Source organism: Hippocampus guttulatus, chromosome 3 (assembly GCF_054856545.1).
Source record: "Hippocampus guttulatus isolate MCC_2025c chromosome 3, RoL_Hgut_1.0, whole genome shotgun sequence".
Lineage (NCBI taxonomy): Eukaryota > Metazoa > Chordata > Actinopteri > Syngnathiformes > Syngnathidae > Hippocampus > Hippocampus guttulatus.
Window position 1 is genome coordinate 26,799,229 of NC_141263.1, and position 20,349 is coordinate 26,819,577.

A 20,349-nucleotide genomic window follows, 5' to 3' on the forward strand; every position below is an offset into this window, starting at 1 on the left:
CCGCTATTATCCGACAAATCTGATTGACCTTCTTGCCGCAGGGAAACCTTCGCCGCTATGTGGACCGCATCTTTAACGTGATCACCACCTCTGGCGTTCGCTGTCCAACTGTGATGTGTGACATCTTCTTCTCGCTGAGGGAGTCTGCGGCCACACGTTTCCAAGGTAACTGACCTCGTGTGCGACTATCGCAGCAAATAAACAGGCACTTAATAGCGCGATGTGTTCAAGGCCACCTTTTGCAATTCACTCACAATTACAGGTTGCTTTATGTTGTCGCCATTTTTTATGAGGCTTGCCGGTACACTGTAGCTTGTGTTCTATACTCTGCTGCTCCCGTGTGGCTGGGTTGTGGTACTGCAGCCACAAGAATCCAAATTAACTGCCTTTCTGAAAATACGGTACAAAATAAGTACATCAAAAATATTTAAGGTAAGACGGACATGAACTGAAATAACTCTTCAAACATTGTCTTAATTTGTGATAGTGATAGTATTGTATTTGTTTTTCTTTCTCGCATTTTTGTTCTATAATGGCCTATCTGCGCTGGTCAAATACAAAACAACTTTCAATATGCTGCAATGCAGTTCCACACAATTACAAATACCGTCAAAATATTACACTACACTTTCAAAGAAAAATGTTCACATTGTTATCATTGAGCTATTTTGACGAAAAACTTTCCAGTGAAGTGAAACCCTTCGGACCAGTGTCAGGGTGCGGAGCAGGGGCGGACGTCTCTCTAAACTCCCAGCTAGTGTATCATCAATTTATCACCGACTTCTCCTTGCCACACATGCACGACATCCCCCAGGGGTCTTGTTTCTAACCTCTCGCTGAGCTTTACGCTCACTAACATTTCCTCTGAAAAATAAGCAGGCATTCGTAAAAGCGCTCACATTTCTGCCCTGCTCTCTGGTGCCGCTCAGACACAAACTGCGACTGATACTCGCTGTTGTTTTATCCGAAGGTGGTAGATAGGAGCTGCTGGTCCGGGTGTCATTTTTTCACTGGTTTTGACAGTGCTTGTTTAACTGTCCTTAAAATTGTGCAATCTGTTGCTGCCGTCCAAACATAAGAACTGCCTTTACAGAGATAAATGAGCCAAAGAGAACTGAAAGTCCAACAAGAAACAAACATTCATTGTTTATTTTACCATAAAAGTCTCTTTCGTTTCGTGTCAAGCCTCATTAGATTGTAACAATTGTATCTCATCTTGTGACTCGTAAATGTACAGTATGTCAAGTGTCATGTCGCACAGACATGAGAATCCATTTTTTTTCTTTCCTCTAGTGGACCAAGATGTCCGATACACAGCAGTGAGCAGTTTCATCTTCCTGCGTTTCTTCGCCCCAGCCATCCTCTCGCCCAACCTCTTTCAGTTACGGCCTCACCACCCGGTGAGTTGGATTGACTGCCGGTTTACAATCTCGCACGCAAACTGCTTGGTCATTTGCTGTCTGCCGTTTGCGATGCGTCCTTGCGCCGCTCATCTTTCTTATTTGGCTCGGCAGGATCCCGCCACCTCTCGAACGCTTACCCTCATCTCCAAGACCATCCAGACGTTGGGAAGTCTCGCCACGTCAAAATCCGTGAGTTTCTCCAACCGAAACGGGGGATGATGTTTTTCCAACGGTTCAATCCTGACGACATTGTCTGATCGCTTTCTCTCCCCGATGCCTCTTGGCGTCTTTCTTCAAGGCCAATTTCAAAGAGGCTTACATGGCAGCATTTTATGAGTACTTCAATGAGCAGAAGTATGCCGATGCTGTGAAGAATGTGAGTCAGGGTTTTTTTTTTTCCAACATCCAATGTTAAATAATGTATATTTAATGTTGAGAAATTTCACAGGACTTCACATTGTCTCCTTGAAATTTTCCCCCTTTTTCCAACCCCTGATTGACTGAGAAAATTATTTGGGGGGAGAAAAAAAAAAAAAAAGGCCCCGGTGTCCCAAGATTCTTGGCAACACAAAAAGTCTAGCGTACTATTTAGCATCTACTCTAGAGAAGCCTTGGTGACACTTGTTCTCATTCCACAGTTTCTGGACCTCATATCGACTTCGGGGAAGTGGGATCAGAAGAGTATTGAAACACCAATCATGCTCAAAGAAGGGTATGCCGCCTTGACGTTTTTAACGTGATATTTCTCCGCGGGGACCATTTCACTGCTGTTTTAACGACTATGGTTGACCTGTCCCTTCCCGATGACAACTGCATCTGTGCCCGGGCTAAAATGAATATTTTTACCGATACGAACGGAGTCGTTTTGTGCACAGCTCTCACTTCAACGCTGCTTTTTAATGAGGCTTCGGGGGAAAGTTAGTTTCCTCCCGCCTCACTCACCAACATCCCCGCCCTCTTGTCTTTACTGCTACCGGGAGTAGAAGTGTAAAAGTCACAATAAAGAGGGTTGATGGGAAGGGGTCAAAAGGCACCAAGGGCAGGTAAGAGCTTCTCTTTAGCCCTCGTGACCCCTCGTGTGTGCACTCCAAAACCTCCCCAAGTGGTCCACCTCCTCTCCCCCCCCCGTGACACGTTTAGAAACCGCTGCTCTTGGTTTTTATGTGGCCGCACGTAAATCAAGTGACAGCTTTTGGGTGACGCCGCGCGCCCAGCAGGCTGACGTGCATGGGGACTGCAAAGGTGTCTCAAGTTAAGCCTAAAAGCCTTTTTATTTGACTCGCTTCGACATCGGTAGCCCCTCGCGTTCCTCATCACGCCAGATGTGACAGCGGGAACTGCTTACTGTACGCACATTCCTGCCTTCTCATATATCTGCCCACATCCTGACCCCTTTGTACTCTTTGTCTCCACTGTCACCTTATCGCTGTACATGAGACACTCCGGCACTGCTCCAAACGGTTTGGAAAATCTGCACGCTTGGGGCTCAGGAATGCGAAAAGGAGACAAGTCTCACTGTGGAATCCCGTTGCATCATTTCCCCTAAATAGTCTGGCGCTTACATACGAGTCTCTCTTGTGCTCAATGCTCCGATACATGTTTTGTCAATTAGCGACGTCTGCGCTATCAATCTCGCCGGCGGTTTTCAAGAGTGCGCCGTTTCTAATTTTCCCACCGTTGGATCCGAGCGGCAGTTGCTAAGTTGTAAACGTCGACTGGAAATACATTTGGGGTTCACAAACCGCCACGCGGTGATGACTTGCACTTGCGAATAGCTTGTGGTTTCGTATTCGGTGAATGTCATGCCAAAAGCGGCACCGTTTGTCCAGGTCTCCTATCGATGTGATGAAACATTTTCCCAAGTTGTGAGTGTCGTTCCATTTTATGGGTCTGTATTTGAGCCAAATAGCACAAGCGCATCCTTTTACTTTTCCCCACTTGACAAAATGAGTTTACTTCACGTGTACCGCGTACTGTAATTTGTACAGCAGCGAGTTGTATGGCAAACGCACATATGGACGACATATTTAACACGTAGGAGTGTTCTCTCTCCCCACCGTAAATACCTTGAGCTCGGGCTCATCTATAAATATTTTCAGCTGACTATCTCTCTCTCTTTTTTTTTTTTTTCCCCCCTTTCAGATTTATGATAAAGAGAGCCCAAGGAAGAAACCGATTCGGAATGAAAAACTTTAAAAAGAGATGGTTTCGTCTCACCAACCACGAGTTCACGTACCACAAGACCAAAGGTAGCGTCTTCCTTTTGCCTTTTTGTGCACATTAAATGGCAAGAGGCTGGAATCAATCAACCAACGCGGCACTTGAAGACTTCAACATTTTCTCAATTCCTATCATTCGTCATGTGTTATCGATGCAATAATTAAACCGACACACATTTTTCTGATATACTGACTGGTCAAACGTACCGTAAACATAATGACAGATACAATTTTTTTTTTTTTTAAAGTAAAGGAGCATCTACGCTCACGTGTATTTCTGTAATTGCTTTCTTCTTAATGGTAATATTAAAAATGAAAAAAATATATCTGTATATGGCGCGAGGAGTAGTATGTATATGTGTTGTCAGCTGGTGATAATTGTGAAAAATGTACAGTATTTAAAAAAAAAAAGAGTCTAGAAACCTAGAACAGAAATCCCCAACTGAAAGAAGGCCACTCATGCATTACCCTCTTGCTTCCAGGAGAGGGCGCGCTGTGCAGCATTCCCATCGAGAACATCCTGGCCGTTGAAAGGCTGGAGGAGGAGTCATTCAAGATGAAAAATGTCAGAGCCCAACAAAAAGCCATTTGACAGATTTTGAGAAAACCTTCAAGTGAATCATGGCTTCCCTGTGCGGTTCGGTGCAGATGTTCCAGGTGATCCAGTACGAGCGGGCCCTCTACATCCAAGCCAACAACTGCGTCGAGGCGCGAGATTGGATCGACATCCTGACCAAAGTCAGCCAATGCAACCACAAGCGTCTCAGCACCTATCATCCTTCAGCCTACCTAAACGGCCACTGGCTCTGCTGCAAGCTCTCGGCCGAAGCGGCGCCTGGCTGTACGCCCTGCACCGGGTGTGTGGACTTGTCCAAAAAAAATCCTCTTTGGGTGGGCCTTATCGTTTTGCTTTTGCTTTCTCACGGTGCTGCGTGCATCTGTTTCTAGCGGGCTCCCAGCCAACATCCAGCTGGATGTCGACGGGGACAGAGAGACTGAGAGGATCTATTCCCTCTACAGCACATACATGACCAAACTGATCAAGATGGAAGGTCAGAAAGGGCAAATGTGCGTTTGCGTTCGGCTGTTGTCTTTCCTCACACGCTCTCGCTTCTTCGGTTGGCTCTCCCTTTGGCCTGCAGAGGCCTGCGGCAGCAAGTCGGTGTACGACGGCCCCGAGCAGGAGGAATACTCCAGCTTTGTCATTGACGACCCCCAGGAGACCTACAAAACCTTGAAGCAGATCGTTTCAGCTGTGCAGACTTTGGAGCAGCAGCATACCAAGTACAAACGAGACAAGTTCAAGAAGACCAAGATAGGCAGCCAGTACGTGGTCCTGCTTGACAATAAAAAAATTTTTTTTAAATTGTGGCATTTACAACATGATTCCCAACCAGTGCGCTGCGAGAATCTGACCCTCCGCTTAGTTCTCGTACCTCGAATAGTTTCTAGTGCGCAGACCCGAGGCCAATAATAGGATCTTAAAAAGAACTCTAAAATGTACAGGGGGACAGTGAAGGGATGCCTCTTACGAGTACCAGTCAAGAGGTGATTAGCAGAATTTTGGACCTACTGGAGACGTTTCATGGAGGATTGGTTGACTCCAAAGTCAATTTGTAAAATTCAGACCAAACTGTCGCGAATATGCGCGTTTGGCTCCAAAATGGTTCGGAAACTATTTTACGGGTCGTCTGAAGCCGCTTTGCGGTGAAGTATGCCAGCCCTGGATGCGACACTCGCTGGCCACAATATTAGGAACCCCTGCACAATCTAAATCGATCCAGTATAATGGCTTGCTCGTGATCGTGAAGAAATGTTTCTTATGTCACTGATACGGTGTTGCGCCAATCAAAATTGAGCATGGGTGTTTTTGTAAAGGCAGATTTTGCCTCTCCTGTAGTGGAGCTCATCCGAACGCGAAATTGTACTCCCGATCAATCCCGTGCCCTGTAACAGCTAACCGTGAGTTCTCCTTGTTTCCCCAGAGAACATCCAATCGGGGACAAGAGTTTCCAGTGCTACATCCGTCAGCAGTCAGAGAGCTCCACTTACTCCATCTGAGCGGTGACCGGCAGACTCTTGATATTCCTCCCGCGCTTGCAGCGCGTTGGACTCGACCGTAGTGGCTCGCGCCGGATGTGTTGAATTCAGGGAAAACACGAGTTGGACGTTTCCGAACGGGAAACGGGACGACTCAAGATGCAACACTCCACCTATACGGAGAAACTGACCTCAGGTCATTTCGAACGGAAGGGGATGTGATGACTCTTCCCGTGATGTGATGACAGAACCAAACTTTTCACTGGACAGCATCGACAGTGAAAGACACGCACTTTAATCACCTCCAAATCAATGCGCCAACAAGACTCGCCGCACATTTTTCAAAAGCTATATTTCATGGCTTTCATTTGTACTTTGGTTGATGTCATATTTCCTTGAATATCACATCTCACAGACCAAAACTTCGGAAGGAGCAACAGTATTTCCTGTTTTTGTTTGTTTGTTTTTTTAAGGGACTGCCCCCCCGCCAACCGAGAAAGGTCGATAGCTGACAAAAATGGCTTTTCCGGACCATGCGCAGCCTGCTGCGTTGGAAATGTGAGCAAAATGATACTTCCCTGGCACCGACTGCCGTCATTTATCATCAGCGTGCTAACAAATGCTGAGCTTTTATTTTCCGGAGTGTTTTGAAGTCATGCCCTGGCCGGTTGAGTGAGATCTGAAGTTGAACTGAATCCAAACAAAAAAAAAAAACCTGCGAGCCTATTTTGGTTCCTGTGCGAGCAGTTTCAGCGATTGCCTCAGACGTTGGCTTTGCATCACTTCGTTGTTGGAGGTCGTCGGCGCCGGGACGGAGGTGGTGTCAAGCTACGTACGAAATGCTTCGCGCGTTTCACAATCAATTTTATTGGCCGCCTGCCGAACTGGATGCAGAGATTCATAGGAATGGCATCCAATTGCGGATTTTCTGTCTTGGTTTGAAGACGGAAGCAAACTCTCCCTCAGCTATGAAACGAGTGACATCACACACATCTCGAGCAACCGAGATTTGTCTTTCGCTTTACTCTTGACGACCACATCTGACATTCGACCCATCTCACGCTATTGTGAAATTGTTTTTTTTTTTTTTGTGACGAGCTGTGTTGCCTATCGGCTGCCTACTAACTTCATTTAAGCTGCATACCTGTGTGTTGCCATGAAAACACGGACCCGTAGTGTCCAACGTATTTGAGAGGCTGCCTGCTGCCAAGCTTGCACCTCATATTCCCTCAAAGGTACCGGATTTTAATCTTGCACACACTTTTGTGTGTGTGTGTTGTCCTTGCAACCTCTCAACACTGTGTCATTACTGTGCTTTTTCTTGCCAAACCACTGCATGTGTACTCACAGCAGACTCCAGTCACCTCTGTGCAATCAGGTGAAAAGAAAACATTCACATGCTTTCTTCGTATCTCCAAATGTAAGCACCTGGTTGTCTCCCCACCGTTGTGGTCAGTGCCAGTCTTTTTTTTTTATTTTTTAAACATCTATAAAATCCTCAGTAAAAAAAGTGTGTGTGTATGTATATATATATATAGAGAGAGAGAGAGAGAGAGAGAGAGATATTCGGTGTGTGTGTGTGTATATATCTATCTATATAGATAGATAGATACACAGTAGTTAGCTGTTTCTCTGAATTTGACTCTGAGTTGAATGACTGAAATGTTTCTTAATGTGTGTGTGTGGGGGGGGCGTGCGAACGTATAACTGACTCGCCAAGTTTTCGACCCAGTGTTAGTGGTGATAAGGCAGCGTGCCAATTGTGAAATATACTTTTAAAAAAAAAACAATCACTGTCGCCTGTCATGATGCTAATCACATGCGGTAACTGTCTTATTATGTTCCCGTTGCTCTTCATGGATATGTCGTACCACAGTTCTTTCTCATGGAACCGAATTAATTCTGGCCAAATGTGCAACTTGTGTCTACTAACTCCTCAGGTTTTGAATATAAACCACACAACCAAGCTCATTCAGTCATGTTCTTTTTCTTTAACCCCTGCAAACATCAGCTGAGTTTCGGGGAAAAGTCGTTCAAGTGACTGCAGCTTTGCCACTGAAGCCAACAAATGACTGATTTCCGCAACGGCGTTTTATTTTTTTAATCGACCTTGCAATAATATCGACCTTTTCCCCATCCATGTGCAAATTAACAACACATAAAATCCATATCTAGTTGGATTTTGTCCAAATATTTGAAGAAAGTAAAATATAGCCCATTGTAAGTGTCCTGTATATAGAACAGTGGGATGAATGGTGAAATGTACTGTGCTTTTTTTTTTCCCCCTCAACAACTAAATGAAAATATTCATGCAAATGTGGTGTCCGCGTCATCTGTCAAAATAACTTGACTTCAGTCGAGCCGAAAGTGTTTGTTCGCCATTTCGTCAGCATTGTCAAGTCAAGTCAAGTCAACTGTATTTATATTGTGACCCATTCACCCAAATTGAAATGGATTTCCATGGGACAGGAGAAGTGAACCAATCTCTTTTTTCGTCAATGGATGCTACAGCTTCTTGTTGACTTTGAAACTTGGCTCGTAGCCGACGCGTGCACATTTTGAGCATGACGTCTCTGATCCACTGGTCAAAGGACACTTTGATTCTCTCCTCTTTCATCTCAAACTGCTTCAAACAACAAAGCGTGTGACGGAAAAGTGGTTAGGACTGCACGACTGACAGTGTTTTATGCAATGTCTTGTGTTTATTATTTTACTTTATGTTAACTGTTTTGTGAAGCGCTTTGTTACAGCTGCCGCTGTTGTGAAAGCGCTATATAAGTCAGCATGTATTGTATTGTGTTGTTTAGTCCTTTCGTTCTTTCTTTCTTATTTCGTTTTAGATTTGGCTTTTTTGCAAATGAAAGATTGCAGTGACGGTACTCGGTATGCATGTTATGATCTTTGCGAAACTCACGCAAGCTCCCTATTTCCTTGCATGTTTGACTTTCAAACACGAAAAAGAGTTCGACAACATTTAAGAGAAAGGCAAATTCGTGGCCTGTTTTGCTCAGTCGCGCAGTTGGAAACGTCGCTGTTCGACTCGAAGACCTTTGGAAGAACTTCCCCATGTTCTTTGATGCTTTCCTAACATTTTCCAGATGATTCGGTGGGTATTTGTTAGTTGTCGGGCCAGCACGGTGCAAATATTACACAAGTCATGGGAAGTCAACTGGAAGGACAAAGCATTCCCTGAACTCCAAATTGCGGCGTAATTAAGGACGATAACACAGAAGCGCATGTCAGAGCAACGCTCGCACACCAAGCAAATCCATTCACGTCCTCGAGGCCTCGAACGATGGATACGAGGCGTCGGAGGAATCCGATTGGGTGCCTGTTGCGTGCTTTGATCTTCCTGTGAAATCAAAGTCATGATATCATTGCTTTTTTTTTCACTCCTCATTTTGCTTTTGAACATCCTGAGGAAAAAGTACTGCTATTTCGGAGCCAGTCTTTGGGCCAAGATCAAGAATAGCTCACCTAATTGACCCCAAACGTTTGAAAAGTTACAGCATCCATTTAGTCAGCAGCATCGACAAATACGAATGTATAATGTGCTCCGGCTGGTGGGAAGTAAACATCCGTCCATCCAATTTCCGAACCGCTTGGTCGCGGGGGGTGCTGGAGCCTATCCCAGCCGTCTTCGGGCAGTAGGCGGGGGACACCCTGAATCGGTTGCCAGCCAATCGCAGGGCACACAGAGACGAACAACCAACCACGCTCACACTCACACCTAGGGACAATTTAGAGCGTCCAATCAGCCTGCCATGCATGTTTTTGGAATGTGGGAGGAAACCGGAGCACCCGGAGAAAACCCACGCAGGCCCGGGGAGAACATGCAAACTCCACACAGGGAGGCCGGAGCTGGAATCGAACCCGGTACCTCTGCACTGTGAAGCCGACGTGCTAACCACTGGACTACCGGGCCGCCGGAAGTAAACATCTACAAATATTTTGGTACTTTGGTTTAAAGTTGTTTTTTTTTCCCAAGGCATTTTTTTTCGGGGTGAAGAGAAAAACTCTTCCCAAGCTGACAGTTTTTTTAAAGACACATCACAAGGAAGCAGCGGCGGCGCCGAAGAAGGCTGAAGTGACAGCAGAAACAGTCAGCTAGGGTGGAGTTTTCTCTTCACCCGCCCCTCCCCCCCAAAAAAAACAACAACAAAAAAAACCTGAAACCTAATTTACCCAATCAGTAGATAAGATGAAGGCCATAGCACTATTTTGTTCCTGTCAATGATTTTTCAGGCATCTGGACTACACTTGCACATTTTATTTTACTTCCCAGCATTTATAATCAGATGCCTGTACTTTCTACTCCTTTGGCCAAAAAGTCTTGTTACTTTTTTTTCAACATGAACATAATGAAAAAGACACAGAGGTCAACTGAGCTGTTGATTGACTGATTAATTGTGATTGGGAGCCAGAAAGAAACTGGCAGAGCACCACAGTGACATGGCGGAAACAAACACCAGTGACCGTGAACAATGATGACATAACGGACTCGGTGAAGAGGGATACAGTATTCCCCAACCGTGAATTCATTTCAGATCATCTTTTTGATGCTGTCTGCTCCATTATGGATTCATGGTGATGCGGTGTGTCTTATTGGCAACCTAAAAATGACAAGCATCAAGGTGTATCATTAATCTAGTAAGGTTTAAAGGGAAACTATTTTCAGCTCTCAGCTTTTGTACTGAAGTTTCAGAGTCTACATTTATTCTTTTTTTTTTTTTTACTCTTCCTTGAGCTAAATTAGTGCTGTACCGCAACACTTTCTTCCCCAGTAGTCCATCTGCATTTGTACTTGCATACGCAATGTCAATACAGTACACTTTTGTTGCCGCTCTGATCCCAAATTCCCACCGAAGGGTTTGTTGTTGACGACCCACCGGCCCACATTGCGGAGCTGCTGACCTCCCGGCGTGCATTGTGTGGAGTAAATCTGTTTTCTGCACGAGTTCCACCCACCAGCAGTTAGTGCGCGCGCGCGCACACACACGCACACACAAAGGCAACACAGACACGCACTTGACTGCCCCTAGCTGCCCCCCCCCTCCGCAGCTTCTCTCAGTTTTCGGGAAGAATAAGGTTTGAAGTCCGTCTTTTACCGGAGCCAAGCGGGGCCTAGCGGGACGAAACGACTCGACTATGTGGAGGCAGAATCTTGTCTCGGCATGTCTCGTTTTTCTGCTGACGTTCGCCGAAGCTTCGAGATGTAAGTTTGCGACCGTTTCGATTCAGACCCAACAGTTCTTGTCTTGAGCGACTTTGGAGAAACTTCATTGATAGATATATTTTGTGTGTGTGTGTGTGTTTGTGTGTGACCGCTAACTCCAAGGAGTGAACACAAAGTGCGTTTTAAGATTCAAACTACGCGTGCACATCACGAGGTGCTGATTCTAACAAAAGGTCATTTCTTGGAAATCTCAGTTTCGCAATGACCTCTCTTTTTTTTTTTTGTTCCAGGCCAGTTCATATAAGAGCAATTTGGCTTGGCCAATTCTTCCATGCAGGCTCCAGCTCCATCTGCCATCTGTCAGGAGCAAACATGACTAAATTCCTGCTTGCATCAGTCATATGTTATTGTAACATGAAGCCGCGTGGATTCTTGGATGAATCCCGTATGCGGGAACTTCTTGTTGTTCCGAAAGTACCAACAACTGGTTTGTTGACACGTGTGTTGATGCGCGTGTTTCCATGTGTGTTCCAGTTCTGAGCAAGGGCACAGCATCGCACTTCCTGAGCCGGCGCAGGAGGGCCAACTCGCTCTTTGAGGAGCGCAAGAAGGGCAACCTGGAGAGGGAGTGCATTGAGGAGCTCTGCAACCGGGAGGAGGCCAGGGAGATCTTTGAGAACATCCCCGAGACGGTAAGAAGGGCCCACACTGTCCTCACCTCACCGAGAGCAAAAAACCTGCTCCATCCATCCATCCAACCATTGGCGCGACCACTTGTCCTCATGCTGGGTCGTTGGTGAGCTGGACTCAATTCACGGTGGAAAAGGCTTTGAAATGATTTCTTTTGGTGTCATTTTTTTTCCCCACATCACAAACAAATGGCATTTGAACAGCACGTCCTTGGGTGACAAAAAGAGGGAAAAGTCGCTCGAAAAACAAAACGAATTTTAAAAAGAAATAAAAATCCAAAAGAAATAAAAATCCACTCAAATGAGGAGTCCCGAACTATTATGCCATTATAAATGTTCCCAAGCGACTCGCGGGATAAAAGTCTTTTTTTTCCCTGCGAATTGCAAAAATTCATCTGTAATTGACAGCCACCCAAAAAGGCACGTCATTGAATATAGATGCCACAAGATGGCGGCAAAGAACATAATTCTCTATTAGACATGGCTATGGTCTGACAAAACCAAGTTCCTCTCGTCATTGCAATATAGTTTCTTGGCCGCAAGATAGCATTAAAGCAATATTTCTATACTGGACAGAGCTTTGGTGTGAGCACCAAAACAGCGAAGATGTGAGTTTTTCGCCAAACAACGATGGATAAGTTTCCAAAATAATTGACAAATACCTCCAATTGCCGAACTGTAAATATGATATTTCATAGGGTTCACGGTGCAACATGAATACTTGAACTACTTGGCACTGAAGCTGTCACACTTTCCTTACTGCCACTGCAACATCCTAAAAAAAAGCCTTTTCTTTTCCAGGACTTCTTTTATCCGAGGTATGTTGGTAAGTTTGCAGACAGACCGATTTTTTTTACATTTTTTAATATATTGGACTATGAATGATCTTCGTAATGATTAACAATGTCTTTTGAAGCTTGTCTGGGCTCCCACCGCGTTGGCATTAACAACCACAATTCCGATTCTGCCATCCCGTCAGACCTTCGGACCTGCGTGAAAGGTGGGAGCTGGTTCTACGTTGGTGCTCTGAGACATCATCATCGTTATACATTTCACTTAACTGGTCAAAAAGGTTTTCGGGGACATTTTTGTTTGGTGTTGCGCTGTGAGGTTTTTTTTCTATTGTAAATAAATGTTGGGAAACGCTGGCATCATTGTCCATGTCACAGTTAAATGTGACTTTTTTTGGGGGGTCTCAATTGCTTTCATCACATCAAAATGTCTTTGTTGTCGGGCAGAAATCAGCAATCAGTGCACGCCATATCCGTGCTACAGGGAAGGTACGGAACGCTGCGTGGACGGTCAAGCCTCTTATATATGCGTGTGCAAGCCTGGCTGGAATGGGCAAAGCTGTGAGGAAGGTGAGTTGTTTTTCGAAGCTTGTTTCACGTTTTTCAAATGACGCTTACCCCGCCAACTGTCCATTGCACAGACATCGATGAATGTTCCGATCCCAAGTTTCTGGCGGGATGTAACCAAAAATGTGACAACATTCCTGGAAGCTTCCACTGCTCGTGTAAAGATGGCTACTATCTCATTGACAACATCAACTGTGCGGGTAAGACGTATGCGCATTTCGCTTGGATTTTCTTCGCTAAAATTGTGCGTGCGTGTGTGTGTGTGTGTGCGTGTGTAGCTATATTTGCAATTGAATATGAACTGTGCATCGCCACACAGCGCCGAGGCATTTCGCCGGATAACTCGATAACACTGGCAAAGAGCAGTTCACGGGACAATCCACCTTGCAATGGTTGATTGGCACTCAGTATTCTGTAAATGACATCACTTGCCGGAGATTGCCGAACAAAAACATTTTTGTTGTTAAGTGAATAGGTCGAACTATGAACCTGGGTGGGTTGCGTTCAAAAAAACGAACACAATTATGCTTGAAATAGTTTTAGCGGACTCAAAAGATGGTCGGCCCCTGTCATGAACTTTAAAAAAATGTATCCAGATGCAGATGATTTTATTTTGCGCGGCCACTTGACAAAATAAAATGGGAGTAAAGTGACCACAGCATTTTTTTTCGGTGCAGAACTCGACTACCTCATTTTAATTCTACACCCCTGCAACCTGCAGCTGCAATAATAAACTCGTTTAGCGTTCACGCGGTCGTCTGACATATGAGTGCCGATGTTTTTACGGCGCCCACGACGGTGGATTTGCAGCAGCTCAGCAAACATTTCCCTCGCAACTTCCCCCTCGATCATGTCCTGAGCATAATCAGAAGGAAATATGGAATCTTTGGTCATCCAACTTTTTCTACACCATCGATTCTTGCGGCGGCTGAAACCAAAAGTGCCCTCCAAGGCGTCAGAACCGATTGTTTAGCCTTCAACCTTAAACCGAGATCATCCCCTCGTATTTGTTGTCGTTTGCTGTCTCACATTAGCGGGTAGCGAGCGCTCCTATTTGTCGCTATTTATCTTGCGCTGGTTGAGTACAAAGTCTCTCCAAACATGCACTGACTCACTGGGAAACGTTTACACTTTTGATCAGGTCAGGTTGTTTGCAAATAGCTCTCGCTCTTACATATTCGTAGTTGACCTGCGCTTGTTTCGTTAGGATGTGAACATTTGAAAAGGAGGACTTATTTCTTGTGTCAGAAGCACTGCGACCGATATTAAACCTCGACAAGTAAAATATCTGTGAGATGCTCACAAGTCGCCATTATACACGATGATAAAATAAGTTAAGACACAGCATCAGATTGGAATGGAAAGGGGTCGTGTGTGTTTTTTCTTGGTCTTATAAAGGCTCAAAAGGGTTGTTTTTGGGGGTGCGGGGGCGGTTGTCTCTATTCACTTTTCAGATGTCAACGAGTGCCGAATGTATCCGAGTATTTGTCAAGAGCCAGCTCAATGTGTCAATACACCAGGCATGTTTGAGTGTCAGTGCCCAGCAGGGTACAAATACAACTTCACTTCCAAAAGCTGCAGCGGTGAGTTTTAAAAGTATCGCCGCCTTTCGCATGATGATTTAAAAGTCATTCTCCATGCGAGATTTACATGAGGAGAGATAGCGACCCGTGTGTGTGTGTGAATCCATCCTTGCAGATGTGGATGAGTGCGCGGGGAACGTGTGCGATGGCACGTGCGTCAACAACGTGGGCAGCTACACCTGCCGCTGCGACGGGCGGCAGCGTCTCCGCTTGGCGGACGACGAGCGCACTTGTGAAAGGATCCCGGTCTGCGTGGAGTTGCACGACTCCAAATACGCTGAGATGTTGTACCTCGGGGAGCAGTTTGCGGGGCTTCCCGTGATCTATCTTCTCTTCCGTCTGCCGGACACAACAAAGTGAGCGCGGCCGGTTACCCTCAGTCGCGCGTGTCGTCGCGTTGGAATTGCAACGCCAAAGAAAAAACAACAACAACAACAGTCACGTCAATAAATACACAGCACTTTTTTTTTCTCACATCAGTCCTTATGACATAATGACACTATAAGTGAATACTGTCAGGGACATGTACAGTGATTTAATTTAATAATTTATTTTTATTTTTTAAAAATAATATTGTTAATAATATTTTTAATATAATTTTATATTAAAAATTATATTAAATTATAAAATTATAAAATAGAATTTTATAATTAAATATAATGATACTATAAGTGAATACTGTCAGGGACATGTACAGTGATTTAATTTAATAATTTATTTTTATTTTTTAAAAATAATATTGTTAATAATATTTTTAATATAATTTTTATATTAAAAATTATATTAAATTATAAAATTATAAAATAGAATTTTATAATTAAATATAATGATACTATAAGAGTTTTTGGCTGCCGCTGCTCAACCCGTATTGTTTTGTGTTTTTTGTTATTGTAAAGTGTCCTTGGGTGTCTTGAAAGGCGCTTATAAATAAAATCTATTATTATTATATTATTATTATTATAAGTGAATACTGTCAGGGACATGTACAGTGATTTAATTTAATTATTTATTTTTCTTTCTAAAAAATAATATTTGTAATACAATTTTTAATTATTTATTATTTAATTTAATTAATGTAATTGTTGTTGACTCTTGTTCAACACCAGATACGTGTAGCTTAGCATATAAACGTGTGCGAACGGGAGTGAATCACCTCCAATGTCGATATCATTGAATTGCGGACGGCAGGTTTGCAGCCGAGTTTGACTTCCGCACATTCGACCCGGAGGGAGTTATTCTCTATGCGGAATCCTCCCAGGACGCCTGGTTCATGCTGGGCCTACGAGGCGGCCAAATCGAGGTCCAGTTTAAAAATCAGCACACGGTAAAGGTCACCACTGGGGGCAAAGCCATCAACGATGGACAGTGGCATGTGGTAAGAAGGTTTGAAGGCGCGACACATTTCTAGGAGTGAGTGTGTTCACGGTCATGAAATGCGATTGGACTAATGGCGACGGCGACGCCCTTTTGCGACACGCAGATCTCTGTGGACGAACTGGAAAACAGCATCAGCGTGAAGATCAGCAAGGAAGCCGTCATGAGCATCAACAGCCCGGAGCGTCTCTTTACGGGGGTGAACGGCAAACTGGAGACCAAAGTTTACATCGCCGGTCTCCCCACCCGCAGCAACAGTCTTGTCAGACCTGTAAGTTGAAGTGCACCATTTGCGTGTTTTCTTTGGCTTTGGCTCGCGCCCGATTGATGGTCACGGATGATAGTGAATGACAGGAAGGTCACTTGGACGAGCCGCTCACCGTCCATCTGTCCGATAGATCAACCCGCGACTTGACGGCTGCATCCGGGGCTGGAACATGATGAACCAGGGAGCATCTGGAGTGAAAGAGGCCATCAAGGAGAAGGAAAGTAAACACTGCTACGTCCATGTGGAGCGAGGATCTTTTTTCACTGGGGAAGGACTGGCACACTTCAATGTTGACTACAGTGAGTAAGTTAAGTTAGACTTTATCCGCCCGCACAGGGAAATGTCCTCTGAATGTGCTTCACCTTCGTGCCAAACCAAGACTGTTGAATTAAAATCACGCGAGTCTGACTGAAGATGAGTGTGTGGTAGGGGTTGAGAGGAAAAAAGAGAATACTCATGGCATCCATCCATCCATCCATTTTTTAATCCGCTTTTCCTCACGAGGGCCGCGGGCTTGTCGGAACCCATTCCAGCTGTCTTGGGCGGGGTACATCCTCAACTACACGTAGACGAACAACCATTCGCGCTCACACTCACACCGGGAGACAATTTAGCGTTCTCCATTTACTGGAGTACCCGGAGAAAACCCACGCGGGCAACATGCAAACTCCACACAGGGAGGCTGCAGCCGGAATCAAACCCTGTACCTCTACACTGTGAGACCTGACATGCTAACCGGTCGACCGCCGTGTCCTGGCATACTTTAAAGCTCAAATGAGGTCCACATTTTCTTAGGTTTAGACTGCTCCTGATGTACTAAAGCTACATGCGTGTCAAACTCATTTTTGTCACGTGCCGCTTTGGAGTTACGTCTTCCGCTGGAGGGCCGCTACGGCAGTGAAACCGAATAAATGTTTGCGCAATCATCTCATCGTATTTTTACCTGTGCGCAACAAATTGACTAGTTTTGAAATCACTGCTCAATTTGACATTCCGGTACAGATTTTAGCAAGCATCATGGATGTTGACACACATCATTTGCTCTTGGGGGCCCACATAAAATGACGTGGCGGGCCGGATTTGGCCCCCGGGCCTGGACTTTGACACCAGTGCACTGGAATATATGTAACACAATAAATAGATTCTGTTGCCGAGGATATTTTGCACTCGTGTTTGGGAATTTCAAAAAATTTGAATGTCCAAAGCCGTTTTGGAAAACTCTCTGCGCTATGCGGAAAACTAAACCAAAACTAATCATCGTGACATTATCAGGGAAGGGTTTTAGTGCACTTAGTAGTGACTACTATTTTGTAAGGCGCTTCGTGTGAATTCACTACAGGCAGTGTAGCACCTAATTTTTGTCCCGTCTGTGCCCAGGTGACTCTGAAAGCTGGAAGGTGGATTTACGGATGACTATACGTCCTTCAAGCAGCACGGGCGTCCTCTTTGCTCTCGTGTCCAACAACAGGGTCCCTTTGTCGCTTGCCGTGCTAACAGAGGGCGAATATGATGCCGTACGTGCGGATGAAAAAGCACTCGTTTGTTCGCAAAGCGCGTTTCTGAACGACGTGCTGACAATCGATTTGTGTCGTCACTCCGTCGCAGAACCTGCAAGTGTTCTTGGATGGCGTAGTGGTGGCAACGCTGGACTCCTTGCTGTTGTGTTACCCCGACCGATTAACGGTGCTGCTGAGTGTCACGCCGACCGAGATTTCGATCTCGGCCAACTCCTCAAATGTCAAGAAAATACCGGCCGATGCCCAGCAGGAGGCACTCCAGGGCCTCAACGCCACCATGCGGAACCCAATCAGCACCTACATTGGTGGGATACCAGGTCGGTTTCAAGTCGCCGAAAAACGCACAGGGGTATCTCTTTTCGCGAAGGTCGTTATTTGCTCGGCAGTGCACTCGGCGACATATGCTGACCATATAAAGGCCGACGTGCCGGCGCTAATCATTTCAATCTGAATATCCCGTTTTTGTCTTTGAGGTCTTCCAAAAAGTGCTTCAAAGCGAGCTTAAAGTAGTTACAGGAAACTTTCCCCCCCGAAGCATTTCCAAGTGACCAATCATGATTGATTCCAGAAAGCGATGATCTGTGTTTCTTTGTGGTCTCGGTAGGTGAATCGGTCGCAGCGCGCAACTGTAAGAATTTACACCCGAGGTTTGATGTTGTTGCGCTGATCAAAGAAGATGAATTGCATCCCGCATTCAACCGAGGTCTTTCTGTGCACCAAATGGATCGGAGCTGTTGACAATTGGTGACAGTCGTTGAGAGCTCAGAACTGTATTCAAGTTCAATGAACAGGGGAAAAAAAACGCGGGGTGGAATGTGTTATGGTGTGATGAAATCAAGCTTCAACTTTTTGGACACGATTCCAAAGTATACTAGGTGCTTGGCACAAATGCAATCAGGAGTCTGTGGCTGCATCATGCTTCGGGATTGTTTTTCTTCCGCAAGAATTGAAGATTTAGTCAAGGTGGAGGGACTTTGTGACTTCTGAACACTTCCAAATTGCAGTCAGTTTCTCTCACTCTCCCCAGTGTGGGACTAATAAAGGATATCTTATTATTTTTATACCCATCCATCCATTTTCCAATCCGCTTCTCCTCACAAGGGTCGCCGGGGGGGGGGGGGGGGGTGCTGGAGCCTATCCCAGCTTTCTTCGGGCAGTAGTCAGAGGACACCCTGAACCGGTTGCATGCCAATCGCAGGACACACAGAAACGAACAACCATTCGCACTCACACTCGCACCTCGGGACAATTTGGAGTGTTCGATCAACCTGCCATTCATGTTTTTGGAACGTGGGAGGAAACCGGAGCACCCGGAGAAAACCCACGCAGGGACGTGGAGAACATGCAAACTCCACACAAGAAGGCCGGAATCGAACCTTGCACCTCTGCACTGTGAGGCGGACGTGCTAACCATTGCCCACTGTGCCGCACCCCCCCCCCCTCTCTCTCTTTGTGTTGTACCCCATGTAACTTGCTAAATAGTGTGCAAAAGTATTCAAGGACAATATATAAATATATATAGAGAGAGACAGAGAAGAGAGAGTTATGAAATCCATGCACAGAATGATTCCCGGTCCTAATATCATCTCTCCGTATTTTTCTCGCGGCTCTGGTCTTTCAGCTGATGTCCCATTGGATGCCACGCCAGTGACTGCCTTTTATCACGGCTGCATGGACGTCACTGTCAACGGCCAGATGTTGGACTTTGACGAGGCCCTGAGCAAACACAACAGTATCAAGTCCCATTCCTGTCCTCCTGCTTCAACCAAGTGATGCGCCTCAGCCACATGGAAAGTGACCTTAATTAACACCAGCACTTGCAGTAGGTAGCAGCGTCGTTCCCCTCATGGGAGATTCAAAATTTAGCGATGCGAGGGAGTAGGAGGGATGAACGTATCGAGAAGAGTTTCAAAGATTTGGCCACACTTATCAATGTTGTTTTTTTTCCTTTCCTCATTTACTTGTGATGTTTGACGACAGCTAGTTTGCTGGAAGCTGGATGACGTAGTTTTTGCACTTTGCTGCAACCAAGTAATTCCAAGAAATGTTGGGAGTGCAGCAAAACGTGTTGAGCAAGAGACAGTTGCGTTAGTGACACACGACCCCTGAAGACCAGGCTCCGAAGCCACCTGCAGCCTGGCCTCTGTCGCCGGATCTTTGTTGGATTCTTCTTCTCATCAAGTCTGATGAGTCAGCTATGAGGATAAATAACTTGAAATAAAAGGCAAACAAATGCTTGAAGATTTTTATTTTTTTTTTAACCATCCAGATTTATATTGTCTTGTTGGAGTCATCCTTGAACCCAATTTATTTCACCATATTTTACAGGGATGGAACAAAATGATCATTCTTGGTTGAAACCGAAAACTGAAAATGAGGAAACCAAGGCTGAAAACTGGAACACTGAAGTGAATTACGATACCTTAAAAACCTAAAAAAACCCCCCCAAAAAAACGGTTTAACAGGCTATTGGCACATGGATGGCCGACCAAGGTGCACTGTGGGCGGCCGCAGGAGCATGATGCACCCCCCGCCCCCTCCAAGGCAGTGCTCCACGATGACCGAACCCCTGCTTGCTATACCAGGGGTTCGCACTGATTCGCTCACCCACCATGGTTACCTAAAATGTTTTTGCTTACATCATCACCACATCCTGTTTCTGCTGCATTGTTTTGGTGCCAAGAAAAGTCTTTTGTCTGGAAAATGCATTTTCAAGTTCAAG

At 45.3% G+C, this 20,349-nt stretch overlaps 2 protein-coding genes across 3 annotated transcripts in view; both read left to right on the top strand.

The window, feature by feature from the left end:
* The window catches only part of rasa3 (RAS p21 protein activator 3), a 33,199-nt gene extending 25,221 nt beyond the window's left edge, over positions 1–7,978 (top strand). The window contains exons 14-25 of one of the 2 annotated variants that reach the window (XM_086107783.1): positions 42–165; positions 1,294–1,400; positions 1,515–1,592; positions 1,702–1,779; positions 2,042–2,115; positions 2,387–2,446; positions 3,546–3,652; positions 4,105–4,187; positions 4,271–4,479; positions 4,571–4,674; positions 4,765–4,948; positions 5,608–7,978. In XM_086107783.1, coding sequence (XP_085963909.1) covers positions 42–165; positions 1,294–1,400; positions 1,515–1,592; positions 1,702–1,779; positions 2,042–2,115; positions 2,387–2,446; positions 3,546–3,652; positions 4,105–4,187; positions 4,271–4,479; positions 4,571–4,674; positions 4,765–4,948; positions 5,608–5,683 — 1,284 coding nt within the window. In that variant the 3' untranslated portion in view covers positions 5,684–7,978. The remainder of the gene's footprint in view (positions 1–41; positions 166–1,293; positions 1,401–1,514; positions 1,593–1,701; positions 1,780–2,041; positions 2,116–2,386; positions 2,447–3,545; positions 3,653–4,104; positions 4,188–4,270; positions 4,480–4,570; positions 4,675–4,764; positions 4,949–5,607) is intronic. The other variant, XM_086107784.1, reaches the window with a different exon arrangement.
* A 2,685-nt stretch (positions 7,979–10,663) lies between these two features.
* Positions 10,664–19,868, top strand: pros1 (protein S). Its single transcript, XM_086107786.1, has 14 exons — positions 10,664–10,877; positions 11,373–11,530; positions 12,329–12,353; positions 12,444–12,527; positions 12,766–12,888; positions 12,960–13,085; positions 14,340–14,468; positions 14,584–14,824; positions 15,657–15,843; positions 15,949–16,113; positions 16,241–16,409; positions 17,488–17,624; positions 17,716–17,944; positions 19,249–19,868. The coding sequence occupies exons 1-14, from the start codon at positions 10,811–10,813 to the stop codon at positions 19,398–19,400; spliced, it is 1,992 nt and encodes a 663-aa protein (XP_085963912.1). The 5' UTR covers positions 10,664–10,810; the 3' UTR covers positions 19,401–19,868.
* The last annotated feature ends 481 nt before the right edge of the window (positions 19,869–20,349 follow it).

Excerpts from the sequence above, each read along its gene's own strand:
- pros1 (XM_086107786.1), top strand. The coding sequence starts at position 10,811 with ATGTGGAGGCAGAATCTTGTCTCGGCATGTCTCGTTTTTCTGCTGACG. Across the intron at positions 12,528-12,765 it reads CCTTCGGACCTGCGTGAAAG|AAATCAGCAATCAGTGCACG; the intron begins GTGGGAGCTGGT and ends GTTGTCGGGCAG. Across the intron at positions 15,844-15,948 it reads ACGATGGACAGTGGCATGTG|ATCTCTGTGGACGAACTGGA; the intron begins GTAAGAAGGTTT and ends TGCGACACGCAG.